The sequence below is a fragment of the Centroberyx gerrardi genome, chromosome 7, assembly GCF_048128805.1.
Source record: "Centroberyx gerrardi isolate f3 chromosome 7, fCenGer3.hap1.cur.20231027, whole genome shotgun sequence".
Classification (NCBI taxonomy): domain Eukaryota; kingdom Metazoa; phylum Chordata; class Actinopteri; order Beryciformes; family Berycidae; genus Centroberyx; species Centroberyx gerrardi.
In genome coordinates, this window is record NC_136003.1 from 2,737,277 (window position 1) to 2,760,735 (window position 23,459).

General features: G+C 44.6%; 2 protein-coding genes across 2 annotated transcripts in view; both read right to left on the reverse strand.

The window, feature by feature from the left end:
* prr12b (proline rich 12b) overlaps positions 1-17,083 on the reverse strand; it is a 30,346-nt gene extending 13,263 nt beyond the window's left edge. Inside the window, 7 exon segments of the mRNA XM_071905208.2 lie at positions 46-877; positions 1,489-1,563; positions 3,121-3,327; positions 3,497-8,121; positions 8,243-8,404; positions 9,558-9,715; positions 16,969-17,083. Of these exon segments, the coding sequence (XP_071761309.1) occupies positions 46-877; positions 1,489-1,563; positions 3,121-3,327; positions 3,497-8,121; positions 8,243-8,404; positions 9,558-9,715; positions 16,969-17,051 (6,142 nt within the window). The 5' untranslated portion in view covers positions 17,052-17,083.
* Positions 17,084-17,581: 498 nt separating this feature from the next.
* Positions 17,582-22,933, reverse strand: prrg2 (proline rich Gla (G-carboxyglutamic acid) 2). The gene is made up of 7 exons (XM_071905209.2): positions 22,671-22,933; positions 22,376-22,475; positions 21,648-21,820; positions 21,243-21,276; positions 19,907-20,039; positions 18,555-18,698; positions 17,582-18,269 (listed from the first exon to the last, which is right to left on the reverse strand). Exons 2-7 carry the CDS (start codon positions 22,458-22,460, stop codon positions 18,227-18,229), a joined length of 612 nt encoding a protein of 203 aa, XP_071761310.1. The 5' UTR covers positions 22,461-22,475; positions 22,671-22,933; the 3' UTR covers positions 17,582-18,226.
* Positions 22,934-23,459: the final 526 nt, after the last annotated feature.

A 23,459-nucleotide genomic window follows, 5' to 3' on the forward strand; every position in this document is an offset into this window, starting at 1 on the left:
ATGATCTAACTGAATAATGTCATGGCACACACATAAATAGATTACCTTCAACTTTAGGAACCTCTAACATCTGAAATTCAGACATCCCTCTCTCTTCCTCCTCCTCCTCCTCCTCCTCTTCCTCCTCCAGGCCTCTCTGCTGCAGATTCAGCTTTTCTCTCAAACTTTCTTCATTGTCTGCATCCTCCCCTCCTCTCTTCTCCTCCTCCTCTTCTCCTTGCTCCTCCTCCCTCTCCTCTGCCTCTTCTCTGTCTGACTGCAGGGAGCCTGAATGTGGTTCTTCCTCCGCCGGCGTGTGATGCTGAGCGTATGTGAGCGCCTCCTCCTCACTGTCCTCGACGTTGGTCGGGATGAGGGAAGGTGTGGCGGGGAGGGGCAGGCTGAGAGGCGGGTCCTGCGGGGTGGGCGGGGACGGGGTGGGCGGGTCTTGGGCCACGGCGGCGGCCATGGCCGCCGCCAGAGAGTGCGGTGTATCGTAGAGGGCGGAGATGGCGGACGAGATGCTCTTCTGCAGGTCCTGGTTCTTGCTGACTGAGTCCTCCTCGTCGGAGGAGAAGGACGGCAGCGTCTCCAGGTTCCTCTTCAGCTCCTCGTCCAGACGTTTACAGGGACTCGGGCAGCTGCTGAGTGCCAGGCCGGCCGCCTCACTCTCCCCTCCCTCGCCGAACGCTGCCTGGGGCGGAGGAGGTGGGGGTGGGGGAGGAGGAGGCGGGGACAGGGGCCTGATCCCACCCTTCAGAGAGGAGCAGGGGTCGGGGGCCTCCTCCTCACCTCCCTCGGGCCCTGGCCCCAGGCCCGGCTGTTTCTTGCCTGTCTTGAGGAAGTCCAAAAAAGAGGCCATGAAGCCAGGTTTGAGCTCAGAGTTCTTATCATCGGTCTGCAAGGCAGAAAAGAGAGGAATCTCATGATTATTCACAAAAAGAAGAGATGATAATTCCACCATACTATCTCTGTTATTACAGTTCTTAGTATGTGTCCAATTGATCATGTTATTTTTAATCCCTTGACAATAGAGGTAGTAAAGCTAAACAGACAGCAGGGGGCAGCCAAGGGCCCTGCATTGCAATTGAGTAACCGTAGCAACAGCTGCCCTGGCAACAGCCTTCTCTCTCCTCTCTCTTTTGTCAGTCAGAAAGAGCTGGCTGTCAGTCAACTACAGCCTCCTCCTCACCAAACCTTCAAACACAAAAACACAACTAAACATTAAAATAATTTATTTGCAGTTCTCTCATTGCACTGAGGATTATACAACATCACTGGCCCTATTAATGTTCTTAAAGAACAGCTATGCAAAATGCAACTACCTTGAGTTTCCTTTCAATTACACTGTGGTGCCTATAGGCACCTGAGACATGAATAAGGTACAGCATGTGTTGTTCTCTCTAGCACTGAAGGGACCTGAGGCCTGAGTTTGAATATTTGAGTCATGAATTATATATGATCCTCCTGGGTTTTACTCAGTTGTGTAGAGGGTTTGAACCAACTTACTGAACTGGAGAGTTTCTGCATAGCAGCCCAGGCTTCTGGATTCAATTGCTCATCAATTTCTTTCTCCCACGTCATCTGTGGCGACATCAAAGAAAACTGCTTTCAAAAATCCATTTATCAAAGGTGACTCATTGTTAAAGTCTCTTGGGAGAAAGATTGTTGGATCTAAAACTAGGAACTGCTAGGAACAGCAAAGTTGTGTTGTCTACTTGAAGACATGCACAAATGTCCATCTTTTTGAAAGGAGTTCAGGTTGGGTTGCAGAAAATCAAGAACACATTCATCTATCTAGATTCTATTTAAGAGGGAAAAGGTGTTTACAACTTCATCTAAAGGTGGTTCATCTAAAGGGGGAGATTCTGGAGGTAAGCTGTCCCTAAACCTCTGCCAATTTCACAGTCAGAATATAGGCTGAAGATATGTCTCACTGTTACTGAGGCAAAATTCCCCACATCTCAAAGTCGAAGCATTCCTCTGCAACCCCACACATCTATAGCTCCTGTGTCCACACATCCTGCATATGTTTGGCAAACAACTAATTGATAGAGCACAAACACTTTGGATGTAGGCTTGAAGAAACCCATCAGCAGGTGGTTTTCCTACTGTTGTGCAGCTCGGCAGATCCAGGTATTTTCAAGGTATTTGGCAACCAGTCCTAAATTGTGTCTATGTGACTATGTGCCATGGATATGCAGAGACTAAGCAGCTAACCTAAAAAATACAATTCTACAAATGCTACATATTCTTATTAAAGGCTTAGCTGATGAAGACTGTGATATACAGTTGGTTTGGCTATTGTTGACAAAATGCACTTATTGTAAGTGACTTTGGACAAAAAGTGTCTGCTAAATGACGTAATGTAATGCAATGTAAAGGAATCATAGATCATATAGAATACAGAAAATAGCTCTATAGCTAATATAATAACCACACATTCCTCATACTACATAGATATTATGGATTACCCTCATACAAAAGCTTCTATGCCATTTTCAAGTGAAGATTAGTTGGCAGGTTGTAAAGACCTATACCCTCTCCATTTTAAGTATCTCACAATTCAGATTATTTGTTTTTTCAGCCATGCATTCCTGCTCAAAAAATACTTAACTTTTCTTTGCAAGATATTTGTCAGTTTGCATGTCTCCACTGAAAAATATTTCCTCTCAAGCTGTGGTGTATAATTTCACGGGGAAATGAGAAAACTCTCAGCTTGGGTCACACATTCTAGAGTGCCAGTCCATTGAAATTTGCATAGTAAAATTTGTATTGAATTCAAATGAAGCACTCACCATTCTTTTCAAAACTTTGAAAATTCTAATACTTGGCAGTAAGTTACTGACAAACACATTTACACTTCAAACAGGTTTGTTATTTCACAACAAAGACCAGTCCAACATTTGCCACAGAGAAAGCTAAGAAAGACGCTTTGCCAGTGCAACTAATGAGGAGGGATCTCCCTGAGCAGAAAATACTGTACACTCACATGACAACACGCTGTCAACTCATCAACACAAATAGACAGGAACTAGCCATAGAGTTGAAACATCTAAGAAAAATATTGAGATTGAAAGATTTTTGCTAGGTGTTGCTATTGTAGCGGCCTTTGTCTAGCTGCTCCTGTGTGCTCCTCACCTCCTGAGCTTTCTGCTGCTGCTTCATCATCTTGTCTTGCATCTGGTCATTTCTGTTGATGTCCATGGCGGTGCTCGGTCCAGGACTCAGGCCCAGGGATGGCGCTGAACCCACCGAGCCATCAGACAGAACCGGCTCGGTGCTAGACAGGGAGTCCGTCCTCAGCAAGGAGTCTGATGGAGGCATGGAGGGGATAGGCAGCTTGATCTGAGAGACAGACAGGTAGAACATTCAGTTATACATTCAGCTAAATAAAAGTATGCATTTGTCTTCATGGAATATCGCATATCTATCAGATGATATTTAGAAGATGAACCAAATCATTGGTGCTGTTTTGTCTCAAAGAGCTCTGGCTTGTCTTTCTGTCCAATATTACCTTGATAGGCCTGATTGGCTCCTGATGCTGGGGCTGCTGGGATGGTTGCTGTTGTTGATGATGATGTTGCTGCTGTTGATGATGCTGTTGATGGTGAGGATAGGGAACATGCTGCTGCTGATGCTGATGATGCGGGTGATGCTGCTGTTGTTGTGGTGCTTGGTGGTGGTGTGGCTGTTGTTGGTGGTGTTGGTGTTGTTGAAGGTGCTGCTGTTGGTGGAACTGTTGCTGTGGATGCTGCTGCTGCTGCTGCTGCTGTTGTTGTTGATGGTATGGGAGGCTCTGTGCTTTGTTCATATCGCGATGCATCTCCACCAGCCCTTCCTCCCTTCTGCCTCGCCCTCGACCCCGCCCACGACCCCTTCTGCTTTCTCCACCTACTGATCCCATGAGCCCCCTGCAGTAAGGAGGCTCTGGAAGAGGACGAATGCGGGGTCGCCCTCGCGGGCGGGGAGGGCCCTCACGTTTTGGTTTAGTTGGTTTCCTGCCTCTTTTCTTAGGGCCGTCGTGGGGAAGGAGTTGCGGAGGGTGTCCAAGGGAGGGGTACCCAGAGGGGTGGCAGAAGTCCATGTCACCCATGAGTGGACTGAGGCCACTTACTCCTGACGCCCCCCCAGCCTTCCTACAACTAGATACCAAGTCAGGCAGAAGGTCAGGAAGGCGGCGACTGTTGAGGCGAATATCAGCTGGAACATCAGCTTTATCCTCATCATCCTCAAATTCGTACTCCTGCGCATAGTTTTTCTTTGCCTGGGGCTGTGGCTCGCGCCGCTGTTTGAGCAAGTGAAAGGAGCTGGTCTTCAGTAGTTTCTTGGGCCGAGAGGAACAGAAGATAGGTGAGGTCAGACCACTAGTGCCTGAAGTTCCACCCACTCCAGCAGCTCCCATCATTTTGTTGACTGAGCCATCCCCATGAACTCCTGAACCACCCATTCCCATAGCAGGGGTTTGGGATTGTATTAGGCCGAGCTGCTCTGTATTTACAGTGGAGGGAAGCTCATGGGTCTTCAGAGAGTCAAGGTCTAAGTGCATGTTGCCATTTCCTGTTTCTGGAAGGCTGTGACAGTACTGTCCATACCCTTGATCGCTATGGTGACCAATCATATCATAGCCACCTCCACCAGCTCCTGCTTTTAAGGCCTCTATACCCTCCTGCCCCTGCCCACGACCCTGGGAAATGCCCTCTTGAACAGCCTGTCCTGCCCCGGCATCCCCGGCACAGCTCGACTTGTAATCGTCTGAACAAAACATGTCCTCCATCCCAGGGAAGAAAGAGCGGTCTTCGTCCTGTAAGAGAGAGTCTGGGAAGCATATGGAGGTTAGCGGCACAAACCTCTGCGGCTGCTGCTGAGTTTGGTTCTCTCCTGCTTTGCCCACGGGGCTCACAGTGTCGAACTGGTGCTCTTTGAGCTGGTCTAACTGGGAGTGTGAGAGCTGGGGTTCGGGCTCCCTTGGTTGGGGCTGCTGCTGCTGCTGTTGTTGGGGAGTTCCTATGTTGGGTGCTATCTGGTGGGAATGTGGGTGGGCTAACTGAGCATGTGAAAGCTGGTGATGAGGGTGCGCTTGCTGTTGGTGGTGGGCATGGGAATGGGCGTGGGCCTGAGGCTGATTGAGATGGTGCAGGTGTGAGGGGGTGGACAAGCCCAAGTCTGGTTCAGAGAGGAAATCGTGGAGATCTGAGGCTGTCTGTTGGGGATGGTGGTGGGGTGGAAGTCTATGTTGCTGTCTGTGTCGGTCTCCGTTGCCCCCCTCCCCTCCTCCAACAGTTACCCCCACCCTGACCCCACTTCTCTCAGGAGCTCCTCCGCTGTCCCTGCTGTTGGTCCGGGACAGAGATCGCTCCAGCATGTCCAGCGGAGACACTGAGTTCTGGCTGCCTTGGCTCTGTTCTCTTTGCTGGGCACGGCCGTAGTGGGCTTCCATAGCCTGGGACTGGAGCTGGAGCTGCAGCTGAGAGGACTGGTTCTGTGGGTGGGGCTCCACTCCGGCAGGCCCTGTCCCTCCGGCTGAACTCATCATTGCCTGCTGGCTCAGAGGGTGCTGCTGCTGCTGTGGAGGGGCTTGCTGGGGGTCCATCTTGGTCCGCGTAGTATGGGAAAGGACGGACGGCAGCATGTGGGCTTGCTGGGGAGGTTCTTGGGGAGAATCCATCAGAGAGAGGGGAGCCTGGCTTTGTCGAGCCTGCTGCTGCACATCGGGTGTCTTGCGCAAGTAGGCCATGTCTGTTGCATCTGGGGGCTTCTTCAGCTCCATGTGAGAGTGGCTATGGGAGTGGGAATGCGGATGGCTGTGCTGGGAATGCTGGGAGTGCTGGCCATGCTGAGAGTGTTGAGAGTGCTGGGAGTGTTGCTGAGAGTGCGCGGATACATGTGAGGTGTGATGGGAGTGTTGTGAGTGTGGGTGCTGTGTGTAGGGGTCCCCTCTCCCATAATGGACCACTGAGCCCAGGGAGTCATGCTGTTGTTGGTGTGGGTGGGTAGTATGGGAATGGGGGTTTGAGTGTGAAAGAGAGTCCGTGCCCCCTCTTCCCCCTCCAGCAGCGGACCCTGACATGGCTTGCTCTGCCTTGGTCTGCTGCTGTTTCTTCAGTGACATCTCCAGCTGGCTGTCCAAGCCGCTGGCTGCCCCAGCACCTGCCGTTCCAGGACCTGTGCTGCTGGTGGTGCTATTGGTGCGGATGACGCTCTGAAGGTGATAGCGCTCCTCTGAGACCTTGTTCATTTCATAGGCCAGCCCCTTGGCCCCCCCATCCCTGGCCTGAGGGAGAGGCTGGGGTGGTTGCTGCGGTGGGGGCTGCGAGTGATGCTGGGAAGGGTGCGGAGTTGGGCTCTGGGCATGTAGTAAATGCTGGATCAGGAAATCATCATCATCCTCTTCCTCATCTTGGGAGCGCTCAACTCCCAGCATGTCAGTCTCTGATTTTGGCTTGGATGGTGTGGGATGGTAAGACTGGCTCTGGGCTGCTCGGGTGTCAGGATAACCTTGTGGTGAGGACATAAAGGCAGGAGACAGGACAGAGGAGAGGTATTTGTTGGCCCCTGAGCCTCCAGGGGACTGTGCAGGGCGAGCAGGGGCAGGAGAGGGCAACCCTGGGCAAATGTTTGCAGAGTTGCTGGAGGGGGAGGGGCTGGAGTCAGGCAGGTGGTAGGAGCTGCTGCCTCCATTACCAACACTAGCAGCCCCGCTTCCTGAACCTGCAGATACACCTCCACTGCCAACTGCAGCAGCTCCTGGTCCAGATCCACTTCCTGTTGACCCTCCAGCTCCCCCGTACCCCAAGGAAGGACTGCCTGCTCCCCTGAGAGAAGCTGGCAGTGAGCCGAAGCTTGAGTCTCCATAGACTACCTCTGCAGAGAATGAGCGTCCTCCTGAGCCCAAACTAGCGTAGCCCTTCCCCCCAGTGCCCCCTGCTCCAGAGCTCAGGTCCTGGGCCTGAGGTGAGTTGAAGCCTCCATAAGGCTGGGCCATGTGCGTGGATGGAGGCTGGCTGGGGGAGTAGGACTGGGCCTGCGGCTGGGGAGGGGTCTGGCCTGGTAGGCCTGCACTGGATTTGACAGTTGCCACTGGAGAACCGTAGGTGGAGAGGCAGGGCTTAGGTGCTGGCTGCTGGACAGAGGTGGAGGACACCACCGGAGGGGGAGGTGGAGGTGGAGGTGGAGGAGGGGGAGCAGACTGAGGTGGGGGTTGCTGCCGAGAGGGAGCAGATGAGGGGCCGGTGGTGGCGTTGGAGCTAGAGGAGGAGGAAGAGGAGGAAGAAGAGGTAGAGGAGGCTGAGGGTGGAGTGTGGGGGGTGCGGGAGGAGGAGGATGCTGAGCCCGAGGAGGAGTAGCCACTACTGGAGCTGGAACTCTTGGCCCCCTTGGAGCCTGAGGAGGAGGAGGCCGAGGAGGTGGAGGAGGAGGTGTAGGGAGTCTGAATGATAGGCCGGTATGCCTGCGGTTCCGTCCGGGGCGAGGGCTTGGGGTCAGAGGACGGGCTCTGCTCCCCCAGGGGGCTGCAGGACATTCCGGCATGCCGGTGGTGGCTGGCTATCTGCTGGTAGCCTGATACGCCGCCACAGCTCAAGTAGTGCTGCAGGGGGTGTGGTGTGGACTGGGCTGGGGAGGAGCGCTGGTAGTGCTTGATCACGCTGTCCTGCCGGGGAACTGCCCTCTCCTGGGGAGGCTGGGGCTGAGGGGGTGCTGGGGGCGGCGGGGCCGGTGTGGACGAAAACATGGAGGCATTGTAAAGCTGCGAGGACTGGTCATGGAGTTGGGAGGACAGCAAGTTGAATTGCGGAGGGGGCAGGTGGCGACTGGAGGAGGTGGGGGCTTGAGGCTGGGGGGGACCCGGGGGCTCCTGGGGGCCTCGGTAGGCAGCACTCTGGGAGGACAGCAGGCGGTCGAAGCCCAGGCTGGACTGGGAGGGCGTCTTGATGTGCAGTAGTGGATCGTGGGGGGACAGCAGGCCATTGGAGGTGGGGCTGAACGTTGGCGTGTCCTGCAGGGAGAGCGAGGGAGTGAAGGAACGTCCAGAGAAGGAGGCGGGATGCTGGTAGGCAGAGAGGGCTGAGGAGGAAGGGAAGGAGCCAGAACCTGGCAGCGCCCCCGAGATGAAGAGCTCCGCCGGCGCCGGCGTATGCATCGCTACAAGACACAACATTACATGGAGATGGTTGGTCAATGTAAGTCACAGTTCAATTTTTCACGTTAAGAATAAGTATATTTTGCCTTTTGTACTGTATTCCCCCACCGAGCACACACTCACCAGTCTGCCAGGAGGGAGTGCGAAACTGGGAGAGGAGGGAGGATGCAGAAGGGGGGGGCTGCGGACCCCGGGACTCCAGAGCTGAAATTAGATTCATGACGGAGGGGTCGGGGCCTGAGGGGCTCGCGTGGTGCAGGCCGGCGTCAAACAGCCCCGACAGGCCTGGCAACAAACCACAGCCTTCACTTAACAACACACAGCCTGAGCAGGTGCAGGACAACATTCTTCATATACACACATAAATATATATCTATATATAAGGTAATTTGCAACAACTGAACATATGACAATGGAACCATATTTGAGTAATGTTCACAATATGTGTTTACAATAAAGCTTTTGAATTAGAATAAAGATTAAAAATAATAACAACAAGAGCTAAGTCCACAGCAGGTTGAAATATAAATATAAATATTCTGATACAATTACACATTCTGTAAGAGAGGCCAGATGTGCATTTGTCAATTTATTTACTTATTACACCTTGTACATTTTTTCATGTATTTATTAAAACTACCCAATCTGATTATTCCAACTGTTTTGACCATGGCAGCTTATTTAAGAAAAAAATATTTAGATGTAAGCTATAAGATTTACCATTTGGGAGCGATTCTGCTTGTTTTTCAGGAGATTTCACGATGTGTTGTCATGTATTATTGATTTTATTACAATTTTAGATGTGATATATTACAAACTTTATACATTTATACTTATATTTTTGCAAGTCACAAATATTGAATATGTAGTAAAACTTGCCGAACCTGTATATCTAATATATATAATTATATGTATTCATTCTTGGGTTCTGGAGACTCTATTCGCAACATTTTAATATGTCTAGTGTTAACCTATTCATAATTTCTTGGGACATCATGCAGTCAAAATGCAGTTTAGGTCCTCTTTTTCCCCATTCATTCCAATTTCATTGATTTGGAATTCACTACTTTTCTCTGAGTTATTGTTCTATCTCTATCATGACACTCTCTATACCTATTATCCCTTTGATGTCCTCTATAGTACTTTGGAATGATAGTCTCCTTTTGGGGACTGCATCATACTACTGTTACTAAACAAAAGACTGAGAATCAGAAGTGTATTTCCAGTAGGCTTGGGCCATATCCACATTTTTTTTTTTCCCCAGGTTTTTTTGGGGGGGTATTTTATTTTATTTCTTCCAAATTACATCAAATTTCTAGGCTATAATAATGTTCAATATTGCAAGAAATAACGTGATATTCACGAAATGTACATTCGATAATAACGAATATCGGCCCAAGCCTAATTTCCAGAGAAACACAATCTTGTCCATACTCACCTAGACTGCGTCCGGCTGCCCCCCAGGCCCCGCCCTGTCCGGAGCCTCCTGGGTGATGGTTGGTTGCATAGCCCTGCAGGGGGTGGGGGGTGCCATAGGCCTGCCGGTGCAGCAGCTCTGAGTCTGGATGGGATGACCTGGAGCTTCCATACACCAGGCTGAGGAAAACACAGCTATTAGGTTGACTTGTAGGAAGATTGACATTTACAGCCAACATTCTGCTGTCCTCTTGCTGTCTCTCAGAAAAAACACTGGATTTTCCTTCAGTTGTAGAAGACATGTGAAAGGGAGGGGAGGCAATGGTGATAGACAATAGCTATACATGCGAGGAGAATTAACCTGGTTACTCAGCTAACCTCTTTTTGGGTGGGTGCACGTAAACATCATAACTGGGCTACAATAACCCAGGTAATCTCATACTCTGGTTAAGATGCCTGGCTTCCTCCCATATTAAACTGGTTACTGTGGCAAACATCTTGCTGCTTTCACTTTGGGTTTTGCTGTCTATTCAAATTCAGACTCACACAGCATTTTGGGCACATTTTGATGTAAAAACAAAATATATACGGCTTTGATCAGTAATGACTATTACTATTGGGATCATCATTTGCTTCCCCTGTATTAGGAGTAAGCTACTATTGCTCAGTCAAAGAGGGAGGGATAATATTTTGTCAACTGGTTTATTCATGACAACAAGGAGACTTAATCACAGGGTATCAAAGGTTTATGGAAACAGATTAACCAGACCTTGACCAGTATGAACACGTTACTCTGGTATGGTACCATAGTGAATGAAACTTCTCCAAATTCTTCTTCCATTCAATTATGGACTGCTAGATAATCATTGATTATGTATTGATTAACATGGCATCTAGTAGTTGTGTTTTCACTATTCACTGCCTTTTTTACCTTCAGAGGAATAGCCCAACTTCAAGAAGCCGAGCAGGGAAGGCCTAATGTCATTTGTAATATGAAACTTCATTACTGTGGAAATGCTACAACTGCAGAGTAGTTTTGCATTAAAATGAATTGGATTTACTGGTGAAATTTTAACAGCAGCTAGCTGGGTGACATATCCAGTGCATCTAGGAAGAAGACCCTTCGTCACTACAAAGAGAAAAAAGAAAATTTGTTCAATTGCATCAAACTAATTGTCAGTCAATATATCAGTTTGCACATATACTGGGCTATTATCCTTTTATTAAATATCAAAAATCGGTCAGTGTCGTCCATCTCTGATATGATGGAGGTTCCTCCCTGACCACAGCTACAGAAAAGAGTACAGCCTGGAAAACCTAACATAAAATTTGATTCTCTTTCCACATTTTATCGATTCATTTCATTATTCAATAATATTTCCTGTAAATGAATTCATCATTTAAAGGCAGTAATGTATCCCAGAAATTCTAGGGGAAACACTGAATACTCGTATTGGCGTGAAAATGAAAATCCAAATCAAATTTAAAGATACAGAATATTGGCACAAAATACTGCAGCTTCGGTCCAAAAAGTGCTGGTATCAGCGTCAGCTTTCAAAAACCCATATCAATCAAACTCTAATCAAAACAATATTATTTCAACAAACATCCACTGAGTGAGCATCTAGATGTCTGTTCATTACAATAAGGATACAGAGGAATGAGGAGGAAAATCCATCACTACATTGCTTTCTACATCCAACTCAGATTAACTCCAAGGCCTCTCTAATCCACCTATACACTTTAATAATGCCTATTTATTTACTTCTATAAACACTGGACCTTAATATAAGGAAGGCTAAATGCATTGGAAAAGGGCTGGGGTGAGGTGAACCAAAAAGCAGTTTTTGCTGAATATGATATTTTTGTTTTTTGTTTTTTACAAAGACCATATCAAACATAAACTAACATAAACATAATGTCAAAGTCTCAAGGGTTTCATTAAGAATACAAATCACACACTGTCAGATCAATCTTTACCATAAACAGATCAGCGTCAAAGCAAAAACAGTTTTGCATGACAAGTACTCTAAGTAAACCATAGATAATCGAGTCAAATGAATTTCTGATGTCCCTTGTTCTGCTGTAGAATGCGGATATGTGTGACATACACAATTTAACATTTTTCAATTTTAATCATTTAACAGATTTTTTGGTATCACGTTCACTCAGAGCTGTTTAGTTTGATGAGGAATGCTCCTGTCAGCCTTAACATTCATGTCAGCAAGACCTAACAGTGATTTGATTTTCTTTCACTGCTGAACAGTTGACTGGCTGCATTCAAATGATGCTGTTGTTCCAATGACAGGCAGATAGACAATACACATATCTGCCTGTATCACTAACATAACTCAGGGGGTGCTGTCTGGTTTCAGGTTTTTACTGGTAATGACTCATACTTGGCTAGAGTATGAAATCTTATTAACATTCATTATGAACTACATGTTGACCGCCAATACAATTAATTGTCCTACTAATTTCAGTCCAATTTCAATATGCTCATGGTTACTAATGTACTGTTGTGATATTTTAAAAAGCAGTCTCATCTATACTTTCTTGTGAGAATCACAATTCACTATCATGCTTCTCCGTGCATCTTCAGTTCACTAGACATCAAAGAAAATGTCTACACCTTAGCTGATTGTCTTATATGTTGCCTCTAACCTTGGAGTCTGAGAAGCTTTTGGCCTTGGCATTTCTAGAGGTCACAGGAAGCTGACAATGACTGTGTGGTTTAGATCAGAATAGGTGAAACTTAGCAAGGCAATGTATGTGTGGTGTGTGGTGGGGGAGTGTCAGTTTCAAGAGTACTACTGACAATTGTGCTCATCTGACAAGTATATAAAGATGAGAGGATTACTACCAAATCCATCATTTCCAACACTTCAAACCTTCATTGAAACCAGGGAGGTGTAAAGCCCAGCTCAGTTGTCAACACAACAATACCAAGTAAGATTTCCATGAATTTGGAAAAGGAATCAAATGCACTTTGTTTAAGGCAAATCTTAAACACTGCAGCGACATTCCAACTGAACACACATCTCAACAAGCAATGCTCAGACTTAAAATGGGGGTTATATTAACATATTCAAGCGACAATTCCAACACTCAGACATAAGTAGAAATGTATGAATGTAAATGTGCACAGAAAGTCTGGATTCCAGTATTAGCAGGATGTGCAAAATAGGAATCCAGAGTTTTTTTGCACATTTTCATTCATACATATGTATCAGTCCATCATTCAAGTTTTATTTTATCTCACCCAATCTCTGCTCTTGTTTTCACCCCCTGCCCCCTTCTTCTCTCATGTTCACCTGGTTCCTCATCCTGTAAAGGCTTTCCTCAGTTTGTTCCTCAACCGGCAAAGGCTTTCCTCACTTTGTTCCTCAATTAGTAAAGGCTTTCCTCACTTTGTTCCTCAACCAGTAAAGGCTTTCCTCAGTTTGTTCCTCAACCAGCAAAGGCTTTCCTCACTTTGTTCCTCAACCAGTAAAGGCTTTCCTCACTTTGTTCCTCAACCAGTAAAGGCTTTCCTCACTTTGTTCCTCAGCCAGCAAAGGCTTTCCTCACTTTGTTCCTCAACCAGTAAAGGCTTTCCTCACTTTGTTTCTCAACCAGCAAAGGCTTTCCTCACTTTGAACCTCAAACAGTAAAGGCTTTCCTGACTCTCTTATTGAGTTATTAAAAATCGTGTTAGCTTCCTAACATCCCCTCTGCTTGGATCTGCAATCTTCCTTCCACCCCTGCTCCAGTCTTTGCACATCCTCTTTTCTACCTCAACCTCTGCATTCTGTTTTCCATTCAGAGCAAAGAGGAATGGAAGTGCAGGTTTCTAGAGGCTTGATAAATAGATGTCAGCAGAAAATTAGTCCTGATGGAAGAACTTGACTTATGATAAAATATTATTCATCATGCTATTCATGTATCATCATATATCTACTATGATTAAAATGACTGGGGATAATTTTTATGGATTGTTAAGATGCTATTTGATTTACTATTGAGTGTACTGTACTGTGTCCTTTAGCATATGGAGGATAGCACAAAATGCTGTCACACACACACTTATGCCTATACACGTGTGTGTATGCACGCATGCATGCACGCACACAGTAAGTCTACTGCATCGAAGCATCGTTCTTAAATTTTTTCGGAAAATATCCTTTTACAATGAAATACCACAGGAGTTCAGCTTTGCAATGGTTATTTCTTTGACCTAGAACAGTTCAGTCTGTAGTAGTGAATATCCACTACTCTCTCCCATAGCTACCCCCTAATCTGTAATATCACACAGATGCACAGCTACATAGAAAAGGTGACTTTGTCAGTCCCCCACTTTGTAGGGATACAATTATGTTGTAGTTAGAAGATAATGCAAACATATTTACATGTAAAGGTTAACACAGACATTGGATGAGTCCACAAGTTCATTCTCATTCACTGTCAGTGGATTAGTTCTGGGCTGATTATCGGTTCAACATACAGATTAGAGTCTTGATTCTCTTTTTGTAGCTTTAGAACAGTATTTTTCATATTCACAAATATTGATTGAAATGTCTAAGATCATGGGAATAACACATTTCTATGATTAACATGAGTGGTCCTCTTAAATTAAGTGGTGTTCTCCTTTAATAAAGCCATTTTTTTTTTATTTACTAGGAATTTACATATATGCAATATTTTTATTGTATTTATTTATTTATCCTTTATTTAACCTGGGTAGTCACGTTGAGATTTGCATCTTTTTCAAGTGGGCCCTGGCCAAGAAAGGCGGCATACAGAGAGTTTCATATAACACAATACAACATTACATTAAAACAATCAAGAAGAAAAACACAATGAAAAAAAAAAAAACACATATGAAAATAAAGACGCAATAATAAACCTCAATACATCAGTTAAAAACATGAGCACTCCATGGTAAGCAGATCTCCAATTTGTTCTTTAAATTGATCAATTCCAATAGAGAGTTTAACTTAAGATCTTTTTGTAATAGATTTCAATAAAATGGAGCAGCATAGCTGCATAGCTGCAAGGCATGTTTTCCAAATTCAGTTCTTATATTGGGAACATGATATAATCCACAAACCTGTAATATAACATATGCCAGATTAGATTTGCTATACATTTGCATTTGAAGGCATCTGAGATTCACACAGAGGATGACGTGCCCTTGATTTTACGCTCCAGCCCTAAAACAGCTGGTGACTATCTCAGCTCAGGTCTGACAAGGTGGCAGCTCAGATCTACTGGTGAATAGCTGGACCAAAGTTCAACAGCCACAGAGGTCACCAATTAACATTTTGTCAGACAACCAGAAGCTCCAGTGGAACATAAGTTTAAAAAAGTATATTTTTCAGTCTGTGGAGATGCAATATGCGTAGTCTAGGACTTTTTCCAAGGTCTACACCAAAAGGTCACACAATTATACACTCTAAGCTATTAAGTTTCATTCATGAACCAATAAACTACTACGTTGGACGTCACAGCTTTCAAATACATTGTTGTTAACAAAAAACAGCAGAACTAATTAAATAAATAAATAATAACAGTAAACAGACAACAGGATCAGCTCCTGTGCATCTGCCTTTAAACTGGAGATTTTTTTCATCCACATCACTTTACATGTTTTACATTTGTAAACTAGATGATAAACTGAGCAGCTGTCTTAAACTACGAAAATGCTGCAAGAGGACCTTCAGTTTCAGAGAAGCACCTTTGGGTGCAGAGATGGAGCCCAGTGGAGTCTGTCTGAAGACTGATGTGGTTGTCAAGGCGACCGCTAATGTGGAGTCAAGCTAACAGGAGCTAACACTAGCTAGGCCGCCCTTCATTCCAACACACAGCAACGCTAACGTAAGGTTAACAAGAAAATTGATATCTGCTGAAATTTAATAACAGCAGCAGCAGAGGTAGAGTGAGCAACATTAATGCGTTCTAAAAACGAATAAAAAAGCTTGAATAATTTTAGCAGTTAAGTAGCTGTTGAGTTTGCTAGTATTAAAGCTACCGTTAGCCGTCTCTATGGTTAGTCTCAATAGCTAATTAGCGTGTTTGCTAACGCTTGCTGTGTAGCAACCCAACCTCAGAGAAAAGCTAGCGTTGGTAGACGTCTGAAAGGGAATTGGCTGGTAGCTATACATTGTGTGCTGCACAAATTAATTCCAATGTCAGTCATGTGCAAGGTAACTGAAATGGTAAAACAGCCTGCCTTGACTAATAGCCAGAGTTAGCTAATGCTAGTACAGAATGTGTTGTTTGTTGTTGATTTGTTGTTGTGTATGTATATTGTACATTTGTTCACCTGCCCAGGGTCTGGGGATGAAAATTGGCCGTCTAACGTTACAATGCATCAGACTTATTGGAGGTTTATGTTTTATTGTACGCGGTCCCTGTTAAATAAACTTAACATCAACTATCATTTAACGTTACATTACAGACCTATAAACGTTAATTAGCTACTTTCCTCCAATGTTTTATCTATGCGAATAGCTCTGATCCCATGTAACTTACACCGTGTAGTATGGAATATTAACCACACTACATTAAACATACCACACTAGTGAGTCACATGTGTCATTACTATAATTTTAATGTTAGAGCTCAGTAAGTTAATAGTTCACCAGCATCAGCCACAGTTTTGGTGAATTGAATTCAAGCAATTGCTTTTCTATTAGCATAATACTGGCTACCGTAACTGCTTGTGCTATAGTTGGTGATGCCCGCTATGTTTTAATTAACAAATAAAGATTGAATAAAAAAAATGAAATTTGTGATTACTGTGGGTTTTTTTTAACATAATTTCATCTATATGTCAGTCCTAGTTTTTGTTGTTTTCAGAAAACCAGGATTGAGCAGGACTGGACATGGCCATGTTTTCCATTGCTAGACTGTGAGCTAGCTACAGTGCTAGCTAGCTCTGTGCATCACATTGCCAAATGGATTTGATTTGTATAGCTAATTAGTAAGCTACCAATCAACCTTGTTCTGCAAGCATGCCTGTCATGCATTTGTTAGGGTAACAGCTTAGAAACAGACAAAGCTGCAATGGAGATAACGGTACCAATTCAGTGTAATAACCTAGATGTGATATTTTTCTTTCTTTTTTTTGTAATAGGCTCGCAAGCGGTATCCAGCAACCCATCCCCCTTCTTTTCGCCCCTCTCCTCCTCCTCTGTCTCCGTATCACCATTAACCCTCCATCGCATTCCTTGCATTTTGGAGACAGCCCCCCTCCCCCTCCCACTCCCCCGCTAATGACAATACGGCTGGCTGTACCTGAGACTGGTAGCCATGTAGCAGCGCCATGCAGCCGGGCTGAATGCAGAGGCACAGGTAGTAGTGTGGCAATGGCATTGTTAGAGGCAGTTGGACTGCACATTGATGCACCTAGAGGAGTCCATGGGTGCCCATGCTTGGCCACTGAGGCTTACCTTGCTTTGGCCGATCTGTCGTAAGTCCATCCCGTCCCAGCGCCCAGATCTCCGAATCCTGCAGCAGGATAATTCCTCTCCATGAAAGAAAAGACTGGACGAAGATGGACAGATAGTGAGGGGAAGGGGAGGGAGGAATGTCTTCTCTTTCTCTCTTCTTGCTTCTGTTTATTTCTCCGTTTGACGAGCCTGTAGACTGGGAGGAATGGAGGGAGGAGAAGGAGAGGAGGAGGAGGGGGTCACAACAGCCAGCAGCACCTCCTCCCTCCTCTCCTCTCTCCATATATTTCACTGTCTATTGTCTCCTCTGTTCAGCTGATGGGCTCTATAGCAGATGCTCCACATTCTTTAGCAGCTTTAATAAAGAAAGCTATATTCACATTGATTCTCTACCAACAGCTGCTCTGCTACTGCTCCCTCACCATAGTAAAGCTATTTTCGCTCATTTTGTTCACAAGACGCCATTTTTAAGAGGAATGACTGGGCTGGCGTTCATCCTCTCCCTCCCTCACACACACACACACACACATACACACACAATTTGTCATGGCACAGGCAGTGCAATGTGGTGTAGCATTGTAGGAATGGAAGACAGTAGAAATGGGAGTCTGGTGAAAGAGCTCAGCTTACACTTCTGTAGCCAGCTGTATTTATAGAAAAAAATAGTGCAAATACAAGCTACAATATCTAAAGAATGAGATGTGCTGATATATTCCTGAGTGAAGGGGTAGACACATTTACCTGGCTATACTAATGGTTGAACAAGTTCCAATATAGATTAATAGAATGATTGGATGGCCCTTTTCCATATTGAAAGATATATATTTTAGAGGAGTAATACACAGATTATTGGCCTTTCTTTTTTGAAAAGAAGAAACAATACTCTATCACATAAATACAGCAGATAAAATTGCGAAATTGAGGCTTTAATTAAAAGTCTGTCTTTAAATGCATCTGGTAAAAAGACATATTAGACATATATTGCAATCAGTAAATATTATAATAAGGCTTTTACAACCCTCAAATGTGTTTGGTGTCACAGCCACAGTAAGCCCCCCCACCCCCTCCTCTCCCAAGTAAAAAGCATTGCATCTGAAGGGTATGGTAGAGTGTACATACATATGCATAACATACATTGTACATTCTGGGCTTGTATCATGCTTCTACTCATAAATATATCGAAATAAAAACCCCATTTAAAACTTCACTCAAACTATCTGTACCAATAAACCATAATTAAGCTGTTCTGCCACTCTTCTCATTCATTGTCAGCTGGATCAGGAGGCTCCAATGGCGCCCCTCTGTGGGGAAAGAGAGGAAAAGTCTTTCAGTGCATTTGAACACTGCATACATCAGTGGTTTCCAATCGCGGTCTACGGAGGTCAAACAGTTTGCAGGTTTTCATTCTAACCAAACACTACAGCAGCTCATTTCAACCAGAGAGAAAGAACTAGTCAGTGAAATGAGTTGCTGTAGTGCTTGGTTGGACTGCAGACTCTCAGACCTCTATAGACCATGGTTCAGACCCACTGGTATAGATGCGTGTTAGATGCATGCACACAGCAGGTAGCGGTGTGTCCTCATACCCAGAGTAAGGCGGTGGGGGGGCATCGTGCTGCCCACTGTGGTGCAGAGCCTCGTTGTAGCTGGGCAGACCTGGGGCGATGACTGCAGACAGCGGCACCATTTCTGGGGCTGGACGCCCATCCACTGCCATCCTCACTGGAGCACTGGACCAACACACAGAAAACTAACTCAGGGCACGTTTGCCTCACTTGCCCAGCTGAAAGAAAAGTTTAAGATACCTGCATCTCAATTTTTCCACTATCTGCAAGTTAGTGATTTTGTACACAAAAACACACCCGGATTCCCCAATATTCCCACTGGAAACCCTGTAGAGTATATCCTGAGCTTTAATAAGGTTTCTAAGGGTGTAATTTCAATTATATACAGACTCATTAATAACCTCCAGAACCCACCAACTCCTTTTAAGGCACTATGGGAGAACGACCTGGGGGAAGAATTTGATGAGGAGACATGGAACTCTATTCTAAATAGGATCCACTACTCCTCTTTTAGTGCGAGGCATTGTCTTATTCAGTTTAAAGTATTTCACTGCATTCATTGGTCCAGGGCTAAACTTGGAAAGTTATTTCTTAGTACTGACCCTACCTGCCCTCATTGTAAACTGGAACCAGCTACTTTATTTCATCAATTCTGGTCATGCCCCAAACTGTCAGATTTCTGGGGATCTATATTTAAATGTTTTTCTGAGGTCTTTGAAATTGACTTTGAGCCTTGCCCCCTCACAGCTATCTTTGGGATTCTACCAGTGGGCTGACCATGCCCCCTCTGATACAGTAGCATACGCCACTCTTTTGGCTAGATGGGTCATTTTGCTTAATTGGAAACCATTTGCCCTCTTATAATCATTGGGTCAGAGACTTATTAGGCTGCCTTAAACTAGAGAAACTTAAATTCAGCTCTCGCGGAAAACCTGAACATTTCTATGAGACCTGGTTTCCGTTCTGGGCCTACTTTGAGCGCATTACCCCTTGAGCTTTTTTTTTTTTTTTTGTGCGTTTGTTTGTTTTCCATTCTACACTCTCCCACTTCTGCCACCCTATGCCTACAGTCCTATAGCTCTTGACATGATGTGAGATTCTTTTGTGTTTTATTTTATTTTGTATATGTTTTCATTTTTGGTTTGTTAACAACCCTAATATTGTATTTATTTGCTTACTGTGATTTTGTTGTGTGTTCTTGTGTTGACTATTGTCTTGTAAAAATAACAACAACAAAAAAACAATAAATATAATTTTAAAAAAAAGAAGAAAACTCATCAGACGAATTAAAGACGCCTATTACAAATGAAATCATTACCATAAATCAATTCAATAATTAACTCCACAAGTGGTCCACATGAGAATTCACTTACTTGGCCAACCTCCTTCCACCCTTGTTTTTGGCTTTGTAGCAGTAGATTCCCAGCACAGTGGCAATAACAGCAGACACTAGGACAGCCAGGATCCCTGCCACCAGCCCCGACACATCCACTCTGGGCACAGAGTCTTCAGGAACAAACATCATTAACATTGACCCACCACTTCACCAAAATACTCATAGCAATCAGTCAAGTCAGTCACTAATCAAAGTAGTGATTACTCTATCCATGACTGTCCTCCATTGCACTAACTGGTTTATTTAATCTTTGCCACCCACCCATAAATGTGTAACTCCGCCCAATTCTGTCTTTCAGGCTTTCTTACTTTCTGACTGCTTCATGTACAAAAGAGAAGTATACACTGCCTTCAAATTTGTTTCTTAGACAAATATAAATAGTGAAGTTGACGCCTTTGTATGAATTTAGTTCCAAAGCCTTTGCCTTTCCGTCAAGGCAAAGGGTGGTGACTTTAAAGAATCTAAAACATAAAATAGTTTGGATTTGTTTAACACTTTTTTGGTCACTGCTAATTCCATTTGTGTTATTTCATAGTTTTGATGTCTTTATTATTATTCTAAAATGTGGAATAAAGAAAAATGTGGTGTCCCCAGACTTTTGATGGGCAGTCTACATATTATTGTTTTATCGATCTATATGTATAGGTATTATCATATTACTGTTCCACATTATTTTGCCAGTTGTTGTGTTATCGGCAGTGAGTCCTTTCTCTGTTTGCTGAAAAATAATACTGTACTTTGTCCTTTGGCAATATTGTGCCAGATACAGCCATGCCAATAAAGCCATTTTGAATTGAATTGAATGAAGGAGTAGGACTCTATATGACCATGGTTACGGCCAACTTCCAAATTGTTGGCCTATGTAGCAGGTATAATGAACGTGAAATGCTGCAGTGTGATACTTGCTCTGCTAATCCTGCACAATTGCAGGAATTTCTGTGCATGCAACGCATAACAGCTATAAACTAGGTTTGCAGAACATGTTACAGGTTTTGGGTACTAAGTAATGTTAATACACATTTATTTTGACTACGCTTTTGTGCTGTACTTTCTTATAGAGTGCAACATCATTTGTCTGGACTTCAGATATTCTAAATGACCAGTTAACCAAGCAAGCAAAATTAATGGAATATGGGCAGTATGGATTATCATATCAGTTGTGCATTTCAACAAGAACTATGCAGTGTTTGATAATTATGTTTTTGCGTTTTAGTGTTACATCTGTTATTTCAAACATGAAAAACACTGCACAGTCTGCTGACTGACCCAAGTCCCATGGCATTTAGACAAAGGAGCTTCTTTTATAGCATTACCTTGACTGTTGACATATGAGGCCCAGAATACATCCTGGAAAATGGAAGCAAAAGATTTAATGAAGTAGCGCCATTAAAAAAAAAACAGGACCTCAAGAATCACTTTAACATGAACTTCACACAACCTCCCCAACACACCCCCACTCTGAAAGGACCCCTTTTTTGGCTTTCACACTAATTTTTGCCTGCTACCTCTAGAGGTGGCACCAAGTCAGGTTTAAAACTAGACTCCCACCATCTACACCACAAAAAGGTCTCTAGCTAAAGGTAGATTGGAAAAAGAATTTAAAACCCATGCGCTGGCCTAAATTATAACCATTTTTTTGGTGCCATCCTCTCATCATTTGGTGAAATCTATTCTGCTCTAGCCCTCTCTATCCAGATGAGTGGACGAAGCAGGGTTACCGTCTGTGCGTCGTCTTCAAACACCTCCCTGGCCTCCTCATAGCTGCACATCTCCTCCACACACTCCCTCTCCAGGCTACCGGACACCACCAGCTCAAAGTCCCAGCTGTTATAGAGCAGCGAGCGGGAGAGGAAGGAGGCCGCCGAGCGCTCCTCCATCAGCACTGGACCTCCTGCAGGACATAGACACAGCACAGGCACAGGTTAGGACATGTCCCCATATACACCTATACAGAGAATAATACTCTTTATTTCTATAGCAGCTGTTCACAAAGTTTACAATGCATAACAATACATTACATAGAAAAAGTAAATTACACAACATTCATATTACATAAAACTAGGTCAATAGTAACTTAGTCAACAATAAATATAATTAGAATTACAAATTGTTACAAATGGATTTTAAAAAGTGATTTAACTAGCCCAAGTTCTGCAGGCAGATTGTTCTGCAGTATAGGAACCATAATGGAGAACGCTCGGCCCCCTTTTGCCCTATATTTAGACTTATATTCAGGTTAGAACACAAATTTAATATTCTGGATTGGATTCTGATGTCCAATTCATTTGTTCAAATGGTGGCTAGATGATTTGTTAAACCTCTTATTCAACCTGCACCAAAAAAGTAATTTGCATTTCTTTGTGTGTGTGTGTGTGTGTGTGTGTGTGTGTGTGTGTGTGTGTGTTGTGTTTTAGGACTGTGCAAATAAACTGATGTTGTGGTTTACCTTCAGTGTGTCTGTTGGTGACTGAGCAGCAGGCCAGCTGGAGCAGGGACAGCATAGTGAAACACAGCTCTGATAAGCCTGCCATGCTCAGAGGCAAAAACTACAAGGAAAAGACAAGAAACACCCCATGTGCCCACATTACAATATACCACATCAGGCACAGTATCTTAAGGGGTTTGTCCCCCTCTCCTGGTGAAGACTTCCCCTAACTATTTCTGTAAAAGTGTTTAGTTTAGATAGCACAGAAAACCTGGAGTTTATAACCTGCTAGTCTCCAACGCTGCTTCCTCCTTACCTGGCTGGAGTTTGCTCCGCGTTTCAAAGCGTTTCAGAGGGAAAATACCAATTATTCTTCTGTTGTGTTATCTTCAGACTCTGTTCAAGGAGATTTAGCACATGGAGGTATCCATTTGTCACGAACTGAACTCTTTTCTCAGGTGATTTTAGCAGTAAAACCGACAAACGTTGTTGTTGAGCTGTTGTCCCAAAGAAACGTCAGACAGGCCACAAACCTGTTTGACAACATAGCAGCTAGAGGGAGGAACCCCACCAACCTGTCTACCTGCCTGTCTGTTTGTCTGCGTGTGTAGGCTACCTGTTAACCTGCCTGACTGTCAACCTGTCGGAAATCTACCTGCCTGTCTGTGGCCAGTGTTGTGCATGAACGCGCTAAAAGAGCGCGTTCATTGAACGTGCTAAAAGAGCGCGTTCATTGAACGTGCTCATGTTTTTGGTGAACGGTGAACTGAACGTATCCGTTTGCAATTAATGAACGTGAACGTGAGCGTCGTTAACTCCCGCGAGAGTTAACGACGCTCACGCACTGTATTTTATGGCACCCGAGGATTTTACGGCACCCGGCATGGCTAGTGCAACTGGCAATTCAGAGGTAGCTACCGGTACTGCTGAAGTACTCTAAATACTCTAAATTGTGTGCTCTGCAGAACTGAAATCATAGCACATCTTTCAGCTAGCGACTGTAATGAAGCCAGTGGTGGAGCCTGTGTATACCAGCTCGCTTGGAAGCATATGACTCTATTTTATGTTTTTGAACTGCTGCATAATTTGGTTCATGCAGGCTAAA

Coding starts and splice junctions, on each gene's coding strand:
- prrg2 (XM_071905209.2), bottom strand. CDS start 22,460: ATGGCAGGCTTATCAGAGCTGTGTTTCACTATGCTGTCCCTGCTCCAG. Junction 18,699..19,906: donor GGTGGAAGGAGGTTGGCCAA/GTAAGTGAATTC, acceptor GTGTTGGTCCAG/TGCTCCAGTGAGGATGGCAG. Junction 18,270..18,554: donor CCCCCACCGCCTTACTCTGG/GTATGAGGACAC, acceptor CTTTCCCCACAG/AGGGGCGCCATTGGAGCCTC.